Here is a 20,915-nt window from a genome sequence, read left to right on the forward strand (position 1 = left end):
GGCTCTCCAGCTATGCCAGTAGAAAGTCGAACTTAAAGAGAACTATATTACGGCTCTCCAGGCCGCTGGCTTTCCCATCCGCACCAGTATAAGTGGTGCGGACTCATGTTAAACTCATGTTAAACAGCTCATGAAGCGGCTCTCCAGGCCGCTGGCCCTCTAGGCCACACTGGCATAAACTCGTAGCCTAAAGTCACGGCTCTCCAGACCGCTGGCTCTAAAGGCCACGCTAGCATAGCTAATATTTTAAAAATATTATATGACGGCTCTCCCGGCCGCAGGTAGCGCAGGCCACCGTACAGTCATACTCTAATAGAACTATGATACAGCTCTACAGGCCGCGGGCTCTCCTGGCCACACTGGCATGAAACGCATACCGAGCAGAACTATGCAACGGCTCCCCGAGCCACAATGGGATAAACAAATATTTTAATCACAGAACTAAGCCACGGCGCCCCGGGCCGCAAGACATTTTGAATGCTTGCAGCAGTCAGTTTAAGTCCCCAAAGGGTACGCCAAATAGGCCGCCGCATAATTGAAACAAAACAAATAGAAACACCGAAAAACAAAAACACCTAACAGAAAAGGAGGCAATTAACTAAGCAAATGAGCGGCTATACAAAAGGGGCGCGGAAACAACGCGAAAAAGAAAGGAGGTGATAGCGGCCAACTCCCATAGGTGCACAATTAGCAAGCTAATGAAACAAATAAACCGCAAACGTGCGAAAAAGCCTTTGTCTAAGGAACATTGCATGCATAACAACTAAATAAACAGCCCCAAACAAAAAGGGATATGGAACATGATAATGAACCAAGAGACAATGAGACGCAAACTAGCCAAAAAACAAAATACATGCAGAAAACGGCTACACTCCGCAAGACGACAAAAACTAAAGGATGCAAAAGCGGTACGAAATAATAAAGAAACTGGGGAAGGAGAAAGACCCAAACACACGGAACTGAAACCTACTACAGAGGCGAAACCTACCGCACACAAAGTAAAATTGACAACGTGACGACGAAATTTACCTCGGGTTCAGCCGCAGGAGCGGGAACGTCTAAAAGCTCCACAACTGGTGCAGGAGCTGCTGGATTCGGGGCTGCTGGCGCAGCAGCAGGCGGCGGAGGCAAAACCGGTTCTTCGTGGTCAGCCATAGCAAAACGAAGCTGGTGGCGGTTGCTCAGCTCGAAGAAACTTAAACGCCACTTTCACCGAACTCCGTAGAACTGGCCAGGAAGCGGCTAAAACCGAGCTATTTCGAGGGCCGCAAGGCATCATGCGCGGCAGCACGTTGGCCCGGCAGGATGGAATTTAACTGATTTAAATCTTCCCGTGCTACGGGCTAATTATGTATGCAATGAGAATAGTTTCACGTCTTTGTTTACATACAAACCACAGCAAAGGAACAATAACAATTACGACATTACATGTCTTCTTTCCTTACTACTTTTAGTGATACAGCACACTTATGAGGTTTCAAACAAACAAACAAACGAACAAAGTGAAAAGGCCTAGTATTCTGCGTATAGAGAACACCAGGAAAAAATACTATTTTGCACTATTACCTTCTTCACATAATATTCTCAGTGGGCATAATTTTCGGACAGTTGAGTATTCTAACTATATAAAATGATACGCGCGGTTACACTTGGTAAAACAAATCATTTCTTATCTTACTCCTTGTCACGGGCAACCCTTCAGTAAATTTTAACATCGGGCGGAAATTCTCTAGCATTTTTTTCTCGGCGCTCAAGGCGTTTAAAAGTGTCAAATTTCACTTCCGTGTGGGTACAATACCGCCAAGACGGGAGACTGGGGATAGTAGGGCTATGACATCAGTACAAGATAGCCAGTGTCGCGGATTCTGAGAAAGAGTAAGACAAAGCATGAGCAAAGAGACAAAACTAAAGCATACTGAAGAGCCGCAAAGAGCAAGACAGAGCACGAAAAAAAAGACTAGATTATAGTTACCGACATTAAGGGAAAGAGCAAGACAGAACATATAGTGACGAGCAACCCCTAACCCCTATTCCCCCGACCAACACTTCCTTAAACGAACACTAATCATTTTATATTTGTAGTGGAGACTGGTGTTGTGCAGCATACAGTTTTATTAACAACTGATCCGTTAACAACCACAAAAAACTAACTTGTTACAAGATCCGGATAACACTTTTTGTTATTCTCGACAGTTTAAGAACTATACTATAGACCTTTTTCTTTCTTTCTTTCTTTTTTCTTTTTCTTTTTTTTTTTTTTTTTTGTTACGCACTGAAAGTTGTGGTTCAGTTCGTTTTCTCTGCTATCTACTAGTAGATTGTTAAAGCTCTATCCTTAACATACGCTTTCACTTAATTGACCAAGAAAACGATTCAAAAAGAAGTCTTTATATATTAGGTGTTAGTTATGCTCACACCAGCGTTTATGAATGGCTTAAAAAGAAAAGAAAGAGAAAAGCAAAACCCTCGCCCAGCCACTTTTATTTTCTTATGGTAGAAACGAGAAGGGTCGAGTTGGTTTCATGTGTCAGCTTGTCTTGCCATGGTTTTATTTACTCGTTTCTTTTTGAGCTAACTTTGCTAACACCGCATCAAGTTTGGAGTTTGTCTCACTAAGCTCAGATCTTATCGCTGTAATTTCACTTTTAACTTCCTCAAGTTCCCACTTTGCCCCAGCAAATTTTGCCTCGGTCAGTTCAGATTTCACTTCTTCTTGCTGCACATCTTGATAATCCACATCTTCTTTTGCACACATCTGGAAAAACAAAAATAATGGTAATGATGATCATGATCATGATCATGATCATGACTATGACGAGAGTAATAAGGTAGATATCTTTTGAACTACAGCCGCTTTCCATTAAAACCGAATGGAGTACAAATTTTCCCGAATATAATTTAGGAATTTTGGGTATACGTCGGGAAGTTGTCCTATCGTTCCGCAAAATTTCTTTTCGTTCTCCGATGTTAGTTCGGCTTATGTGGAAAACTCTAGGGGTGAAAAGGTAACTCGGAGTGTAAAGGCCTGCTTAAATGGCTCCAACATTTGACAAACATTCGCTCGACAAATGTTGGACAAGTGTTGGAAGCAAACGGTTTGAACGTTATTCATAATTTTTGGGAATAAAGGAAATGTTGAATCGATGTTGAAAAAAAGGTTCAAGCTCAAGCTTATTTATATTAGATCAACACTAAAGTTCAAGCTTATTTATATTAGATCAACACTCTCTCAATAAGCTTTAAACATTTTTTTGGACTTTCAACAATGTTGAACGGCCTGTTCAAACGTGCCCGACATATTCAGTTCAACGGAGTATTGAACGCCTGTTGTAGCAAATGCTGAAACCGTTTAAACGGCCTTAATTGGTTTGATTTACAATTGATCCTGTTCCAACCCCGCTGCTTTATCTTTTCGAAATTTCAAACCGTAACATTCGGCTAAATGGAAAGTGTCCCACATTAAAAGATCACCCAATAACAACAATATTCAACGCTCGATTGCCTCTACCGTTTTCTTTCTGTATTAATAATCATTTTCTTCCTTCGTTTACATTTTTGCTTACACCAACTCACCTCGAGTAACTCAATAGCTACCTGCGGATTTTCACGAGTTTTCTATGCATTTTTGATTATTTTGATTAAATGGCTATCAGCGGAGGTCGCACGCGGAGCACCATGGGTAAGAAAAATTTGGTAACCAATCAATGCGAGAAATTTTAGTTAGTCAAGTTATCACGAACTGTCGAATATTTTGTGTTGGGTATGTGGATGAATTCATTCGCAGCCCTTATTTGTAAACAGTACAAATTTCAAAACGCTCAAATATTTCGGACCACAATCAAACATCATTATTCCTGTATTCTCCTTTTGTTAACGTTTACTTACAGACTAGAATTATTTTTGAAGAGGAAAATTCACACTTATGAATTGTTTTGAACATTTTGTGTTGCCCTTAAAGTGCTACTACGATCAAATTGTCGAATACCTTTTATTTGCGGTTGATTGGTAGTTTATGTCCTAAAGTACATGATTTCCATGTTATATCCTCATAAGATGAAGGAAAGTGCGATTTTTATGCGCTCAAACTCCACGAATTTTCATCCGCCATTGAACCGCCATGTTTCTGCGGCCTGGTTACCAAAGGCAGATGGTGTCCAATGACAACAGAGGCCGGGTCACCCGGGAAAAACAAGTGACGTCGAACTCTCAACTCGAAGACCAGGCGAGCCTAAATTCTCATACCGTTTCGAACACGTTTTCGAAAAATGTTTCGTTCTTTCAATGGTGGGAAGTAGCTGTGTTGTTCAGTGGTATAACAACTGCTCTAATCGAGCGGCAGGAATTGCGCTGCATGCGAGTCCGGCCGACAGAACGAGAGATGTGTGGGTCCAGTTTGTTGTCTTGCACGTTTTGCTATTTTCTCGGTTTAGTTCGAGGGACACTCGGGCATTCCACCCAAGGCAGTGAACACAAATTAAACCTGGATCTTTTGAAAAGGGTGAGCGATCAGGAGATCGTGAACCTGAAAAAAATCTCCGAAGGGGAAGGAGCGGCAAAAGGTAAGCTTATGTAAAGTGGGCGAAATGTGTGAATATTGTTTTTATCTTTGGTGATTCCTCGATACCTTGTTCAGCACCCATACAAATAGCAGTCACAAATTTTTATACACATTTTATATTGCGTTTCTAAAGTACTAAACTTTGATTGAACGAGTAAATAATATATGTGCAACTAGCTCCCGGAACTAGCTTTTCCCTCCGAAGCATTTCCAAAACATCTCAGTGCGATAAGAGTAAGCTTGTGTTTACTTTGCTTGTGCAAAAGCTTGTGGCAAAAACTGTGCAAACAAACGCGAAGAAAACCACTTTAATTATCCATTTTCACTCAGCTTTCGATAAAGTGGTCTTTGGCGTTTACAAAAGGGTTCCTTCTTTCTTTTAAGTGGTTTTCTTGAAGAAATAGTTTGAATTTTTGGTTTAAGAAAGGTTTTAAGAAAACCTCACATTCAGTTGTTTCTTAACAATTAGATTCAACTGGTAATGTATTTTAAATTTTGATTTATTTTTCAGACGCTGAGTTGCAACAACGTCAAAACCCAGCTCTTACTATTAAATACAGGCCAAAACAAGCCTTACAGAGCACAACACGCGAAAAATGTGGACAGCCAAGAAAAGGCCAGTGCTCCTCTTTAGCTAGCAGTTGAAGAGCACTGACCTTTCTCAAGGGCTTTTCTTGATCTTTTGTCATCAGCCACCAGTTGACAAATAGAATCAATAAAAAAAAACTGTTTTCTCTCCATTCACCATGCCTCCTCTTTGTAACTCTTTCCATTACGTAGGCTTCTGTTTTAGGGACTGGTCAAAAATTAGTGGGGAGGGAGGGAGTGAGGTGGAGATTTTAAATTGAGCAATGAAAATGATGTGACCCTCCATAGCGATGCAAATGAAATTTCATGACCCTCCCCCTGAACAGGTAGTACAATGTAGCTCAAATACCAGAAAAAAGAAAACAAGAATGGAGGCAAACTGTAAGTTACTTACTAGAACCATTTTGCCCCAACATAATTCAAATCATCTATAGAGCCCATTGGCATCATATAACTCCATTATGCTACACATTTCCTTTACATTAATATTTTAATACTTAATACTTGTCTTGCTTTTGTTAAATAATGACTTGGATTAACAAATTTTATTTTGTCTTTTGTATATAACTCGCTCTTCCTGTCATACTATAAATTATGATCACAAGAGCTTAAATTTATGACCCTCTGTTTTTCACTGCTTATTTCTTCATGACCCTCCACCTCCCCTCCCCCCCCCCCCCCCTGCTCCCTGCTAATAGGGAGCTGAAGCACACACATTCCTGAGCCATGTATAGCAACCAGAACTCAAATGGTTTCTCTTTTGGTGTGGTTTTAAATAAAAAAATAATTTGAATATAAACAATATTAATATGGTAGCCATTTTGGAATAAGGTTTATGGTTCATTGTCTGCAGTAAATTAATAATTTTATTTTTGTGTTCATTTGAAAAAGAGTGCCAGAATCTTGTTTCAGCAATAAATTTATTGTTGTACAAATGAAATTGAGTGTACATTTTCTAAGAATAAACACTGATCAAGAAGAACAACCTTAAAAAAAATCAAAGGTGGCTCACAACAGTCTCTACTTTACTACATTTTGGTAGCATGCATTTGCCCAACTCTCACTGCACCAAAAGTGAAAGAAACAAGAACTGTTACCACAGCAACAGTGTATCAAACTCATTAAAACTTGCTTGGGGGTTTGCCCTTAGACATGTAGGACAAAGGATGTTTGTTGTTAGGTTGATTTGACCCTTCATTAGAATAAGCAAAAAAATTTCAATTAATACCTGAATCACAAACTTTAACTCCCAAGAATATTGTTTTCAATATATATTTACAAAATTCCTACTTTTCCTCCCCTCATTTGCCTAGGTGGATGCTTGTTACCAGAAAGCATGTCTTAATAAATTTTCATCTATAAAGCTAGTCATTTCTTCAGTGCGTTAAAGCATCCAGTGCAGTGGGGTTTAATCTGATGTGAGCCACCTTAAAAAAAATATATGCACACAGAAAAGACTGTTATTTTTACATTGTTCATGATGGTGCAAGGGAAGAAAACAAATCATTGCGAATTGTTGTTGCCGTGCAAATTTATTTGTTTATTGATCACTGTACTTATTCAAATCTGGATACAATGATGTCCATGCAGCACCAGCACTCTCCAGGCTTGGTAAGTCGCTCAAGGGAGCAATTTGAACATTTGCACCTGGGTAAATATTGAACCAAGAGGAAACTTAGCATCAATTACAAGGGAACAATCAGCTTAAATTCAAGCAATTGTACAGAGCTTTTCACTACAGTTTATATTCTTTTTCCATGGTAAAAAAGCGCAAAAACAGTAAGCTTATTCGGAACCGAAACTTAACTGTGCACTCTAATTTAACACCAAGGCAAACTTTCGAAAGCAAAGCTAAACCTAAACTTGACTTCGATTTCAATTCAACTGAGTCTCCGGTAGCCTCCCTCCGGGGAATGAACTGGTTAGTAGTCAAGAGAAATTGTTGCGGATTCTCAGGCACTACACTTTTAAAGCTTGCCTGTTTTGTTAATACAGCAAATAACACATCTAAATATCAATCTCTATCTCTAATATCTTACCCGAGAAATGAACGACTCAGCAAAGTCTGCTCTTCCTTCTCTTGTAGCAAAAGCGCTAGCTGCTGAACTTATTCGGCTGCCTCTTCTTCAGACGGAACTAGCTCTGCAGAGTCATGACTTCTTCATTTCCTTTGCCTATATCGTGCGAAGACGATCCAGGAGAGCTTTCTGTGGTCAAAACAGCTCTGAAATTCGTCGCCAGAAGGAGAACTACAGTACTCGCTAGATCAGCGACTTGAGAGTATTACGTCACGACAAAAACACAATAGGTTTGAATAAAAAATATCGCAACTCCAATCACTTTCATACCGCGGGCTCACTGGAACATAAATTCATAATGGCGGACTCGAAAACACCACTTTTCAAGGCTCAATATTTTCAATTTACGGGGCCCAAACTTCATTTCAGTGACCAAGACAGGTACAGCCGCATCGGATAAGCTGTAAAGAACGTATTTTTGTTTCATACGTGACATGAAGTTTTGATCGTAGTAGCACTTTAAATAATAGGCCATTTTACAGTTATGTACTTAGTGACCGGGCCTTGGATTGAAAGCGAGGTTGGAGGTGACCTTGTTTTTGATACAAATCTCACTGCTCACCTTCTAGGAATTCATTTTAGTGACAGTGTTCTCCTGGTGGTCTAGAAGCGTGCAAAGTATAGTCCAAATAATAGGATCTAAGGTAAAATTTGCAAATTTTCGACAAGCAATTCAGAAAATGTCCATGACGCTGTCTATAACAATGCCCGGCTTCAGTGATATATAAAACAAACAATTATAACCATACAACGGAAGTAAAGCAGCGTTGAAGCCACAGAAGAAAGACTGCTTCCAGTTTATAAGTAGGTAACCCTGCATAAAAAATTGTTTTTAAGTCACAATTTAAGTCACAATATAAAATTTTGTTATCCTTAAAGAAATTTTTTTGTATTTCTCGGTAGTTCACAAACATCGTTCATGGTTGTTTTTACCTTGGCAAGCACGCTATTCTGGCAGTCAAAACCGATGTAAGGGTAACGTGGTTTCGTCGGTCCGCATTCTATGTGTGTTAGGCCTCCTTCACGGACTATACAGATCCCATTCACAGAAAACAACACTGGAACTTGGACTTTCCCATCCACCTCGTGTTCAAGCTCAAACATGAGTGTACATCGATTGACGTCACCTCGACGGACTCTAGCAACGCCTGTGTGAGACGAAACACTTAGTTACGATCTTTAAAGCATTCTGGGGAAACTACCAATAATAACGTTTAAAAGGGAACTAAAACAAGGGCGAGAGTGCCCATCTTTAAAGGATAAGGTGAACAGTAAGTTGAGTTATTCACCTTCACCGCCTTTCAGCTTCTGACGTACATCCTATCGATACGAAATTTCTCTTCAAAATCAAAATTGATCGCCGTAATTTTGAATGACACTCAGTAGCCCGCGTGCTTCTTGATCACGTCATTCCGTCCAACGAAATTGGCGCAAAGTTCAAACGCAGCAAACAAAGTTGATGTAATGTATAAAACACGAGCAGCAGTGTTTTATCGGGATTTTAAGCCGAGTAGTTTTAGACTCGATAACACACTTGCTGCGAGTTTTTTTTTTTTTTTTTTTTTTTAACGGCTTCAAAAACATTCCTGGAAAATTGTGTGTCAAGAGAATTCATAAGAATGATGCTTTTGTGAACGTTGGAAATTAACATACGAGAAAAACATTGAACACCGCATACTTATAAGGAGGAGGTTTTATGGGGTTTTAAAAACAATCCACGTGATGTTTTATTGACCGTTTGATAGGTCAATGGGCTTATGAATTATTAATGAGTTTTTGAAATATTTCTTTTTTGTGTGCAGCGAACATAAAGCATTGTTACTCTTACCGAATCTGCATTGGTAAAGGTGTAGGAGACCTGTTGCCAAAATTACTGCCCCACACAAAGCTCCGTTAAGACGAACCTTTGAAATCTGAGTAACTCTTTTCGTTGATATGTTTTCTGTGCTATTTGACAGCCCCGCGTAATACACCACCACGGAAGCAGTAAAATGAAATAAGAGGCAGATCGAACATACAAGTGTAAAACATAAATAAACATATGCACGCAAAGCGCGAAAGAGCTATTTTCGGATGGTTTTAGTGGTGCCTCGGTCGTTGCATGTGCTGGCGGGTGAATTAAAGTATCTAATTTGTAGTAATTAATGCTTGTCCGGACATAAAGTAACCAAGGAAGTTCAGCGCAAATGTTGATGTTTTCGATGAAGTGAAGCATGAGTCAAGCATGGCTGCTGGAATTATGTTACAAGTACGTGCAGCTAATTATTGTTAAGATTAAGTTTGTGGATTGGCTAACTGGCTCGCAATCACACATCGATTTTAACATTTAGAACACTTAGAGCTGTGAATTGTCGCCTGTTTTGTTTATCGAAGCAAACTGGTGAGGATGGCCCTTGATGTATGTCACAAGCTGTGGAACTGCATAAATATAAAAATAATTCCCCGTGCGGAACAAAGCAATATAATCTTTAATGTTTAATGTTTAATAATGCTTTGCCATGCTAATATATGTACAATAATAAAATAAAAGAAATGAAATTACAAAAGTAATAAAAAATGCATGACCGGAGAATAATTGGGGGAAACTAAATTCCATACAAAGAATATTCTCCAAAAAAACAAATGAAACAAATATTAAATGCGGCTAAAAACTGGCTTAATTAAATTACCTACTAAAATTGATACTAAGAGTTGAGAATTAAAATTTACAAATGACATTTACGAATGGCATGTTTGGTTTCTGATAAGACTCCAAGGGGTGGTAGTGGGGGCTAGGCAACTTGGTTATGGGTAAATATGTAATTCCTTGAAGATAGATTGCATAGCAAGTGTTTCAGTGGGATTTTCTGCGTTTTTTGCTGTGCGAACGCGCTGAAAATGTGACTGAGCGAAAAAAACGGATTCCGTAGGAGGTGGAGAGAGGAGAGAGAGAGAATGAATGAATGAACGAACGAACGAGCGAACGAACGAACGAACGAACGAACGAACGAATGATTGAATGAATGAATGAATAAATGAATGAATGAATGAATGAATGAATGAATGAATGAATGAATGAATGAATGAATGAATGAATGAATGAATGAATGAATGAATCAGCAAAAGAAAAACTACTGCTTTATAGAAAAAGCTGTGTGAAAGGTAATACAAGTTATTGAATGTTTAAAATACACTATACACTGAAAGACTATATAAATGCAAAACGTAAATGACAGCGAGGCTATTTATTTGTTTTTTTTTTTTTTAAAGCAGAGAGGGAGAGCGAGAGTGGTGTAGTGTAGTGTGAAAATTTCGAACACAAAATTTTAATCAAGAAAATTCAATTTATTCCTTCGTATTTCATATTTGTCACCTACTTGCCATGAAAAGTTAATGGTAGAGTTATCAGCCAAATCTATTTTTCAGATAAAAATTGAATACGAGGTTCTTATATAGGGAGAGTCGCTATTAATTAAAAGGTGCCCAGACACTGAGGTGACCTCTTCACAAACTCCTCTGAAAATAACCGTTGTAAATTTAACCTTAGAAATACCAAACAAAATTAATATCACATTAACTTCTTTTTGCAAATTGAATACCATTCTAACATACTCAGCATTATATAGTAAAGCTTTCATCTTTCAAAAATGTTAGATAATAACATATGAAACCACCATATTAAAATAAAAGTTAGTCAGTCAATCAATCAATCAATCAATCAATCAATCAATCAATCTCACACAAACGTTTAGTTACCGTAACAAAATTATTTGAATTTTTGATTAATTGGTGTATGTATACATGCGTACATTCAGTTATTCGTTCGTTCGTTCGTTCGTTCGTTCGTTCGTTCGTCCGTCCGTCCGTCCATCCATCCATCCACCCATCCATCCATAACACCCGAAGATTACCTGACCAAACCTTAATAATCGTTTTTCAGATATACAAAGTCTTATAACTCGTTTAAATTCTCAACGGCTTCCTAAGTGACCCAATACCGCTTACACTCAAAGGTCATCACCGCACTAATGATTAATTATTAAATTTGTAGGGATGTAGCTGTGCCAGAAAGCGTCCAGTCGTGTTTTGAACTTTACATACATTTCCCTGTATTTTTTTCCCGCGAGCTATTTTTAGAGCAGTTCACGGCTGGTTCGCTAACAGACAAATGTATGGAAAGTTCAAAACACGACTGGACGCTTTCTGACACAGCCACATCCCTCCAATTGTTTTCTTAAAATCCTTTTCCTATTGCCAAAAGTTTCCAATTCATGAATTTTCCAGAAGCGATGTTTTATGAAAATTATTTGACATCGGATTTCCATACAAACACTGTTATTTCGAGCCTGTTTGCCTACTCGTCGAAAACCGTGATAAGGCCTATTGAACCTATTACCATAAAGTCCGTTTTAAGCATTTTGTGCAAGCAAAGGAATCCCAATATACAGGAAAAAATACAGAAAAAAAAACAACAAATATTCAAATTGAAACAAAACATGAAAGGGTGCACGATTTTGCCAAATTTGTTCAATTTAAGGTGTCGAACGCACTCTATAATCTTTGATTACTACTACCTTATTATAGGAAATTAACAATGCACGTTGACAACGCGAAGAAAATTTACGTTACACTAAATTAAATTTTTCAAAAGTTAGGTTTACATGCATTAATTTAACGCGAATTTTTCGATAAGCATCTTGCTTTATTTACTGCGATTTTCATAATTCTGCAAACTCGCGCTTTACATTTTTGAATGCCAAACTGCGTTTTGGCTTCCGTCAATAAAACCTTCCAAGACAAGTGCACGGATATTTCTATTTTTTTTTAAAGCCGAAAATTTGGTTTTGAAGCCTTACTAGACCCTATCAATTCAAAAGATAGTGACTCTGAAGAGCCAATAGAGGAGTCATGAACTAATAAGGTTTTGTAATGAAATAAAGGTGCTTTAAAATAGCAATGTTGTAAAATAGCGTGCATTAAATTTACATCAACATTAATTAAGATACATTAAATTAACGCGAATTTTGTAAAATCACGTTAATAAAGTGCATTGTTAATTTCCTATAATAAGGTAGTACTAATTAACAAAGCTGTTATGGATTACGTTCTTCCAGGGTGACATCGAGCTCTCCAATAATAAAAATAACTATTTTAAAGAAGAAAAATCCTTACATAAGTTGACGAAAAGAAACGCTTAGCTTCCAGAAAAAAAGTGTGGCTTCTTCTTTGCATCTCCAGACAAAAATTTCGGTCAACAATGGATTTTGTGCTAATTTCCTTGTTAGCCGGATTTCGACTGGAAAAAAAATGCCATGCGAAGATCAGACTTCACACATACTTTCCTAAATCTATTTTGCATGTGGGCAAGTGATTGGCTTCTTCAATGCAATTAGCGAACTAAATTAACTTGGATGAAACTGCGAATATTTCAAATCCTTTGAGATTAATAAGTGCCAAATTTTGATGCACTGGAGGAAAATTCCGAGAACGGAAAATGTTTGTTATTTGAAAAAGATATTTATCCTAGAGTTTATTGAGGGAAGGCAATGGTTAGTGACCCCTCCAAGTGTATCAGTTTAAGAGGTTACGTATCATATATACCTGTTGCTTCATGGCCTCCTAAATATGATTGCTGTTCGCTGTCAAATATTCTTAAATCTGTGTGAAATCCAACAGTACCTCTATATCCAGGCGAAAGTTTTTTGTCGTAAGGCTTACCAACGACACCCACAGACAGTTTCTTTTCCTCTGTACTTTCTAGTACCAACACCTAAAAGTAATGAAATCAAATCTTACTGACCATGGTTGAAAAAAATATTCAAATATTTCTCGCGGTTATGCCTCTACATACAGAGGTTGCTACGCTGTGAAATACCGATTACTTAGATTACCCAAGAGCAATACCCAAGAGGTCTTCCCAAGATTAATTCCAAAACAAATACCGAAGATCTCAAAAAATGTAATAGACTAGGTAGCTGTCTACGTAAGATCCTCGCAACCCAAATTGGTCGCAAAATAGATTTGTTGATGTTTATGGACCTCTCGTCTGTTTACATAGATTATAAAATTAAACTTAAAGAAATTGGCGATATCCTTGGCACTAGACAGGGAGTCTTCCTATCTGCTCCCATTATTATATCTTGATATAGTCTTACCTTCTCTATAGCTACTAGTGAGTGGAAAGTACTACGGCACTCTCTGTTAGAGTATCCCTCTAACCATCCAACAGCTAGCCATTCGCCTCAAATAATGTCAGCGTCTCTGTTTAATCTAGTTTCGTTGGAAAATTGTTTTGCCTAAAATTAGATACTTTGGCAAGTGGTATTTTTATGCAGGAATTCGAAGTTAAGGACGGTGCCTACTAATATCGAAGTATTTTTGTGCAGTTTATGACTGTGCGGGAAAAGCAGACCTTAGGAAAGCCTATTGGAATCCAAAACGAAAATTGGGGGTAGCCTCGCATTTTTCAGAGATAATTAAGCAATAATATCTCTAAAAAGCGCTAAAATATGAAGCAATGTATGGGATTATTTCCTAAATTGAAGCTTAATTATCTCTGAAAAATGCATGGTTACCCCCAATTTTCTTTCGAGATACCAAAAGCATTTGCTAAGTTCTGCTTTCTCTGCATAGTTTTAAACTGCGCAAAAATATTCCTGTATTAGCAGGCACCACCCATAGGAAACCTGGTTATCTCGAGATGGGCAAAACGTATGCGCAGTAACAATAGTAGGCACCGTCCTTAAGGGTTATTTATTCACATTACCGCATAAATGACATTCAACTGCCTTGTCTCATTTTTAAAGAGATAGAGGGGTTTGGGAGGTTTAACAGGAAGACAATTAAGGTTCACAATTGTGAATTGTGTAATTTTGACTAATTAGACAACTAGTAATCCCGGATTAAGCCCAACCTAGACAGTGCCATGTTAAGAAGCATTCCAGTCTAATGCAACTTTTCTGCTGAGCAACTAACCTCAACACAATGTTTACTCGTTCACTCACCATTTAAACTTCTAACCAAGAACATATTCCGGACAAACCAAAGGATGATCTAGTTCTGGACGTTTCCATACATTACAGTCAAGTTACGAATAAAATTTTAAGATTTCGATGCGTCAACCAGTAATGTTCTGATATTTCTAAAAGAGACTGCGACGGTCATTGACTTATTCAGAGTTCGAGAAATAAAGATAAATCTCGGCCAAGGGAAAATTAGTCTGCAAATCAGTTATCTTCTTAATCTTTCTTTTCTCTTTTTCTCGTTTTTTAGCTCACAAAAAGGCCCACTCTCCATTTATACACTTGCTCCTTAGCTTTTGTCTCATGACCACGCGCATTCGCATGACAGACCAACGCAAAAATTTGACTGTTTTGTAGTCTAAGGAAAAGTAAAAAAAAAAAAACGAGATTGCGAGGTTTAAGTTGACCGAGCTCCCGTTAGCAACTATCCACGTACTGTGGTTGTTTTCATGTCAAAATAAAAAAAAAATTAAAATAAGGGAAGAGAAGGACAATTGACATTTAAATAATTTTTGTTTACTATCTGCTTTCATAGAATTAAAGGCTGACTCTCTGTCGTCAGACTCGAGTCAATTAATCTGTCTTTAATTAGCTGTTAACTTACCTCAAAATGTGGAAATTTGGGGGAGAACGGAGTGTTGTATCTGGCGCCGTACGAAAAATGTTACCCGTAGGAAGCATTTGCCGGCGTGCGTGAATGACATAACAACAAGCAGCCATCGACTCTAATACTGCCATGGGTAGTCCATGCCTGTTAACCAACAAAGCTAATTGAATTCAGTTAATTGCTAGCAATCATCGCTGTAAGCAAAAATTGTTTGTCAAGTGGTATGGTTGGCTGGCAGTTACTCGTATTTTATTTATTTATTATTATTATTTTTTTTTTTACAGGGGAAGATATCAGTGGAAGTTATCGCGATATGTCGGTCTTTTGAACAATTTCCCTTCTTGGCATTTGGCAGGGGGTGTTACTAAGAGAAAAGGCGGTTTTATACCGCAAAGTTCCGGTAGTAGCGACCCTCGTTACAGCCTTTGGGTTCGCTACTTTCGGGGAGTCGTCGCTTTCTGGGGATCGTTATTTTCGGGGAACAAAAGCTAGCGCGAGCTCTTTTTTTTATCGAAACAAAAAATAATATGATTGGCACAGAGCTCAAATGACAGACAGAATAAAGAACATTCTGACGTAAGAGTGTCAGAGGACATTGGGGCCTACACCCTCCAGGCGCAACGAGCAAGATTCAACCACTCGATGTTGTAAGCGCTGGTGATCTGCGTGTGCTTTTCACGAAATGGGTGGGCAAGGCATGGCAAGAGATCTGGCGTCGGCTGAAATACACAGTTATCCGTTCATTTGTGAAATGTGCTTTTGTTCTTCCCATTTCTAGTAGCAGTGACAGTAAAATAAGCATTGAAGGTTTACCGGACTACCGCATGAATGAATCAGTCGATGTAGAGGAAATCTAGTACTTCTCTGACTCAGAAGAGGGAAGCTGAACTCAGCGCTTTTAGTCCATGTCACACCAATGCGTTTTATACCACAGTATATAAAGTTTTAACTTTTATTTTGAAGAAACGTTCCTGTTGTTAATACGAGATTATACCAGTTTATTTTTCACATTACGCCATCAGTGAACTGATGTCAAGGTTGAATGATGGCTTAACGCTTTTCCTTGTTGTAAAGTGCCTTATCGTGATCAATTTGTGAATGCACGAAGATATTAGTATTATACATTAAAAATTTGACTATAGACCTTTTTCATAAATGGCGGCCGATTTATTATTCTTTTTAATATATGTTAATTAGCCCTACTAACCTCATTTCAGAGTAAAAATTCTTTTGAATTTTGCACATGCTGACGAGGCTAGTAGGGCTAATTTTCATGAAAACAAGGGAATAATTTATCGCCCGCCATTTATGAAAAAGGTCTATGGATTGGAAAACAATAAAGGTATTCGGTATGTGTATAAACGTAATTAAAAAAAAACTTGGTCTCGCAACTTTTTGGGAGACTCGCTACTTCCGGGATTTATTAGAAGCCACAAAGTTTGGACGTTACCAGTTCGGGGGGTTGTTACTTTCGGACTGTCGTCACCATCGGAACTTTACGGTAATGAATGAATTTATTTAACTGACTGCGGCTTTCCTGGCATTTTTTTTTTCCTATTATATTAAAGGGGAAGTATCACGAGAATATGATGGCATTTGAAAACCCAAAAACGTTTGTCTGTCAACAAAAACAAGAAAATAAATGTCTAGTTTTATTATAAATGATCACTCCAGTGAAACTGTCGATTAGTGCCTCTGGTCAGAGAAAGAGTAGGTCGGAATCGATTGAAACTTGAAAAAAGTTAGCCTAATTTTTTTCAAGTTCTCGCATTTTTGTTTCCAAAATGCGCTAAAACGGATCAAGAGATGCTCCTTTTAAGAATTGAGTTGATTTCTTTCCACTCGTTGTCCTACTATTATTTTGTAGCTAAGTTAAGGTCTTATTTCACCATTTCAAGAAAAGAGGTGAAAAACGCCATGACACTTCCCCTTTAAGTTTGGTTTGTTGTTAATGTTTTCATTTTCCCTTGTTGGCATCTGTGAATGACCGTTATCGTGTCGTTTGTTGTTGTTTGAAGGCGATAATTAAATCCTTGACGGGGATATCGCGCTTTTGATGCTTCATCAATACAATTAACTTTCTTAAAAATATTTTTAAAACTATGTACCGTATATAATGATGCTGAGATTTGCTTCAATCATGGAGTTTGTTGCATGAGATCTGAGAATCTTATTTCGAGAATTTAATTTTACTCTTGTGATTTCTCTGGTGGGGTTCCTGGTTCCGCCACCGAATCATTGCCTTCACGCGAATGCTGATAAACACTGTAAGCTACGATGGGCATTCGATGAGAAATCCGCGACTCTATTACACCAAATCTAAATTCACTTTACTTACTGTTGCATTCCTTGAAATGAAAGGTTTAACAGAGAACACCACCAATCAGATTCATTTTTCAGTTGAGCTTGTTAGACATCCGCTCAAAAACAAAGGTGATCTAAATCTCTAATTTAAGAAAAGATATTTAAAACTTCGCCTTTCTCTCGTCTTCCGGAGCTTGAAGGAAGATCTACCCCACCCCCCACCACCATAAAATATCATGGGTAGTAGACGTACTACAATAGTAAGTGAAACATAGATATTACGTCCAAAGCGTTTCCTTGAGGTTGGAAGTGGGATGCATTGAATCCATGACACAATTACAAATGGTGGCGGCCATCTTGGATCCGTGGTCGAATATTGATACTGACCGACTAATGATTAAAAATATGAAATTTCACTGCTGTCTGAAGGGATGTCGATAACAATTTGTTCCTTAATCCTTGGACGTGCAGTGACTAAAAACATACTATCGCTTCTCACCCTGCTGTTTGGGTTGGCCGTGTTATTGGGCGCTTTCCATTCAACAAAAAAAACCGGTTCAAGATTTCGGAATTTTTGCTGGTCAAATGGAACGGGTCCCTAAACTTGTGAATTACGTGAGGAGGCACACGGGGGATGCTGGGCTATTTGAAAATGGTGGACTTTTTGAATGTTTTCGCGGCTTTAGAGGAAGATGATGCCGAGTTAAACTATTCTGTTATCTACAGCGAAGACGATTTAATCCTTCTGGCGGCAGTTTCCTCTTTTATGCGGAGAAATTTAAATCGTGTAAACGGATATTTCGAAGCAACGATTTCTGCTTATTTGTCGGAGGAATTTGAAAGTCATTTCCGCATGACTCGACAAACATGCGAGTTGTTGGCTCAGGAGATCATGCACACCGGACGCATTCCAACTGGGAACACATCTGGGCGGCCTACGATTCTGCCGGAGAAGCAGAAAACGTCGAAAATCTCAGACAAAAAACCACAAGCGGAACATTGATACCCGGGATTGATACACTTCCGTAGCCATTTTGTTTGCGGCTCTTTCGCCGCGGCCCACGTGACGTTCGCGCTCGGCCGGGGAGACTAAATCCAACACTCATCGCGAATGGAACACAGAAAATTCGGTAATTCCGGTTATTCCGGAAAGAAGGGTAAGCTCAAAAGGTAGTCCTAAATTTTCGGAAATTCTTTCCGGAACTTTTCCCGTTCCATATTGGATTTCTGACCGAAAATCTTGGAAATTTTGACTGAATGGAAAGCGCCCACTGATTTTTCCCAAGAAATCTTTCGTGAAGTTCTTAAGCCAATCCAGTACATGGTAGATATATGCTTGTCCCCTTCTTATACACTTCTGGTAAAGGCGAAATTTTAATAACGAAAACGAGAATCTACAGATAAAATCTAAAGTAGACCTGTTAATCTAACATTTTAAAACGTACCTCTTGGTCAGTAGGTAAGGAAACTTTCTCCAAGCTTTGTTGAATCTTTACGGTTTTGTGAAGAACCTGGTTAACCATGTTTTCAGTATCATTTGTGTCCTCAAGCATCTGATCAAATCGATCTAAAACATTAAAACAGAGTAAATCAATTTTTTAATTTCTTGCCATGACCTCTAATATCCCCTGTTTTTGTTAAAAGCGAATATATTTGTTTTGGTAATTTTACTGGGTTGAGCTACAAAGACAGAACTACAAAGTTACATGCTTACAAAATCAAATAACAAAAGGATAGAAAAAGAAGAACCCACGCGAGCAGGTACGAACGGGACATGAGTAGCCATGCGAGGCTACTCCTCATACTGAAAAGGATTTTCCGCTGTTCAACGGGGCAAGACTTACCTACGGGAGGAAAGGAATCGCCGTATTTAAGCCTGTACCTAGTCTGAAGAGTGCTTACTCTTTCATCCAAAAGGCGTTTCTAAAAAGAGAAATTTACAAAATTCATTCAAACCGGTTGCCTTAGAGCGCTTATATCGCTCATGTTTCCTCTTTTGCATTCAAAAATCAAAGTAAAAAATTAACAGAACCAAAACACGCCTAACGTTGCTGGCATAGGATTTCAAGCATCCATAATTTGACGGTATTGGCATCTTCCGTTAATGGGTAACTAATTTCGATGGTAAGATATACAAAAGCTACTTCAAGAGAACAAAACCACTTTTCATCGCAATGTAAGAGCACAGGAGCGTGGAGAAAAGAAAAGTTTCGAGGCCAAAAAATATAAAACAACAACAAGAAACAAGGAAACAAAAACATAGAAAACACGATAAAACTGCCGAGAATGCGGGACTATGTTACGATATAAAAACTCATGCAAATTAGCATTAACTTTGTCCCAACGAATTCGAAAAGCACATGGCAATAGCTGTGATCGCACTACAGACGTTTTACTAAGGGAAACTCGACTTGTTGACAGTTTACCTGGAGAAAATTCATTTTGTAAGTGTGACCTGCTTTTCCCAAGGTAAGTTAACTAGAGGAAGTTTTATCGTCTAGAGCTTGGATATGTCTCAAGACTGTTTCCCTTGACAGCTACGCCCAAATCCCGAGGTAGGTAACCAAAAGACTCTCGTTGGCAATGTCTTGATGGCAGAACGGGATATACATCAAGTTGTGAAAGAATTTTGTTAGCAGCACATGTCATCTAATATATATATTTATCCAAGCCTAAAAGCGGAGCTCCAATTTTTTTTCATAGCATTTATAGAAATCTGCTTAGCGTATGAACGTAATAACTTTACCAGTTCCTCATCCTTTCTGCAGTTATATATATATATATATATATATAAAACTGGTACAAAAAACGACGAGGACGGACAACTTCGGGCAAAGAAAACTATATACAATAAAAAATCTAAAAAGGTAAAAAGTTTTAATAAAAAAAGACGTTTCGGTCGTTGACCTTCATCAGTTGCAGTGCAAGTGATTAATGAGTTAAAATTTCCTTAAATAAGCTCACAGTATAAAAGATGACATAACATTACAAAGATGATTACATAACAGGGCGTGATAACACATGATAGCAAAAAATTAACAAGTGATGAACAATCGGTAATTACTAAGTGGAAAACTATAACAATGCGGTACCAAAATACGAAAAAACAATACAATTAATGAGAAAATACAATACAAATAAGATAAGAAAAAAGATAAGAAAAAAGAAAACGTTTCGTAGTTCGTCGAGTCAGCTGGAAATGTCTAGGAACTAGCGTAAAAAGATTTTTTAGCGAAAGTTATAACAAAATCCCCAAACAAAGCTCCTGAAACCATGCCGCGGCTAGATACAACAGGCGCCCCGAACCGGGCCTTTAAACAACAATATTGTAATAAAATCCCAGATGGGGGCCCCTGAGATTACCTTGCGCTAACAAAGCTAACAAGATCCGTGGCCGGGGCCTTTGAACAACTAAATTTGAATGACCTCCAAACTTGCTATTTATTTTCACGCTAATTATAGTTTATTCTTTTCTTCGAGTGAAATTCTTGACGTTTATTCAACCCAAAAGGTGCCAGAGAGAACAACTGTGCACTCCAATATATATATATATATATATATATATATATATATATATATAGGCAGAATATGAAGGTTTACGCAAACAATGTACTCCCAGCAGAAGGATCCGAAGGATGCAGTACCACCACGTAAATTTAAAGACGAATACTAAGCAAAACAGTGGGGTAAACTTCTTACCGGTCCGACTTGGTTTAATAACGTTTCGGCTTTCAGCCTTCTTCAGATAATGTTAAAAACTAAAAACTAAAAACTATTTA

General features: G+C 38.2%; 2 protein-coding genes and 1 long non-coding RNA gene across 3 annotated transcripts in view; all 3 read right to left on the bottom strand.

Moving 5' to 3' along the window:
- Positions 1 to 1,155, bottom strand: part of LOC146455254 (uncharacterized) — a 2,006-nt gene extending 851 nt beyond the window's left edge. The window contains exon 1 of the mRNA XM_085094548.1: positions 1,030 to 1,155. Within this exon, the coding sequence (XP_084950674.1) occupies positions 1,030 to 1,155 (126 nt within the window). The remainder of the gene's footprint in view (positions 1 to 1,029) is intronic.
- A 1,118-nt stretch (positions 1,156 to 2,273) lies between these two features.
- Positions 2,274 to 19,577, bottom strand: LOC146455255 (uncharacterized). Its single transcript, XM_085094549.1, has 7 exons — positions 19,563 to 19,577; positions 18,981 to 19,059; positions 18,582 to 18,703; positions 14,830 to 14,883; positions 12,805 to 12,973; positions 8,158 to 8,372; positions 2,274 to 2,755 (listed from the first exon to the last, which is right to left on the bottom strand). Exons 1-7 carry the CDS (start codon positions 19,575 to 19,577, stop codon positions 2,549 to 2,551), a joined length of 861 nt encoding a protein of 286 aa, XP_084950675.1. The 3' UTR covers positions 2,274 to 2,548.
- On the bottom strand, positions 6,660 to 7,320 carry LOC146455256 (uncharacterized). Its single transcript, XR_014859071.1, has 2 exons — positions 7,186 to 7,320; positions 6,660 to 6,793 (listed from the first exon to the last, which is right to left on the bottom strand). It is a non-coding gene; the product is annotated as an uncharacterized LOC146455256 (long non-coding RNA).
- Positions 19,578 to 20,915: the final 1,338 nt, after the last annotated feature.

The sequence above is a fragment of the Pavona decussata genome, unplaced genomic scaffold (assembly GCF_977016875.1).
Source record: "Pavona decussata unplaced genomic scaffold, jaPavDecu1.1 SCAFFOLD_281, whole genome shotgun sequence".
Lineage (NCBI taxonomy): Eukaryota > Metazoa > Cnidaria > Anthozoa > Scleractinia > Agariciidae > Pavona > Pavona decussata.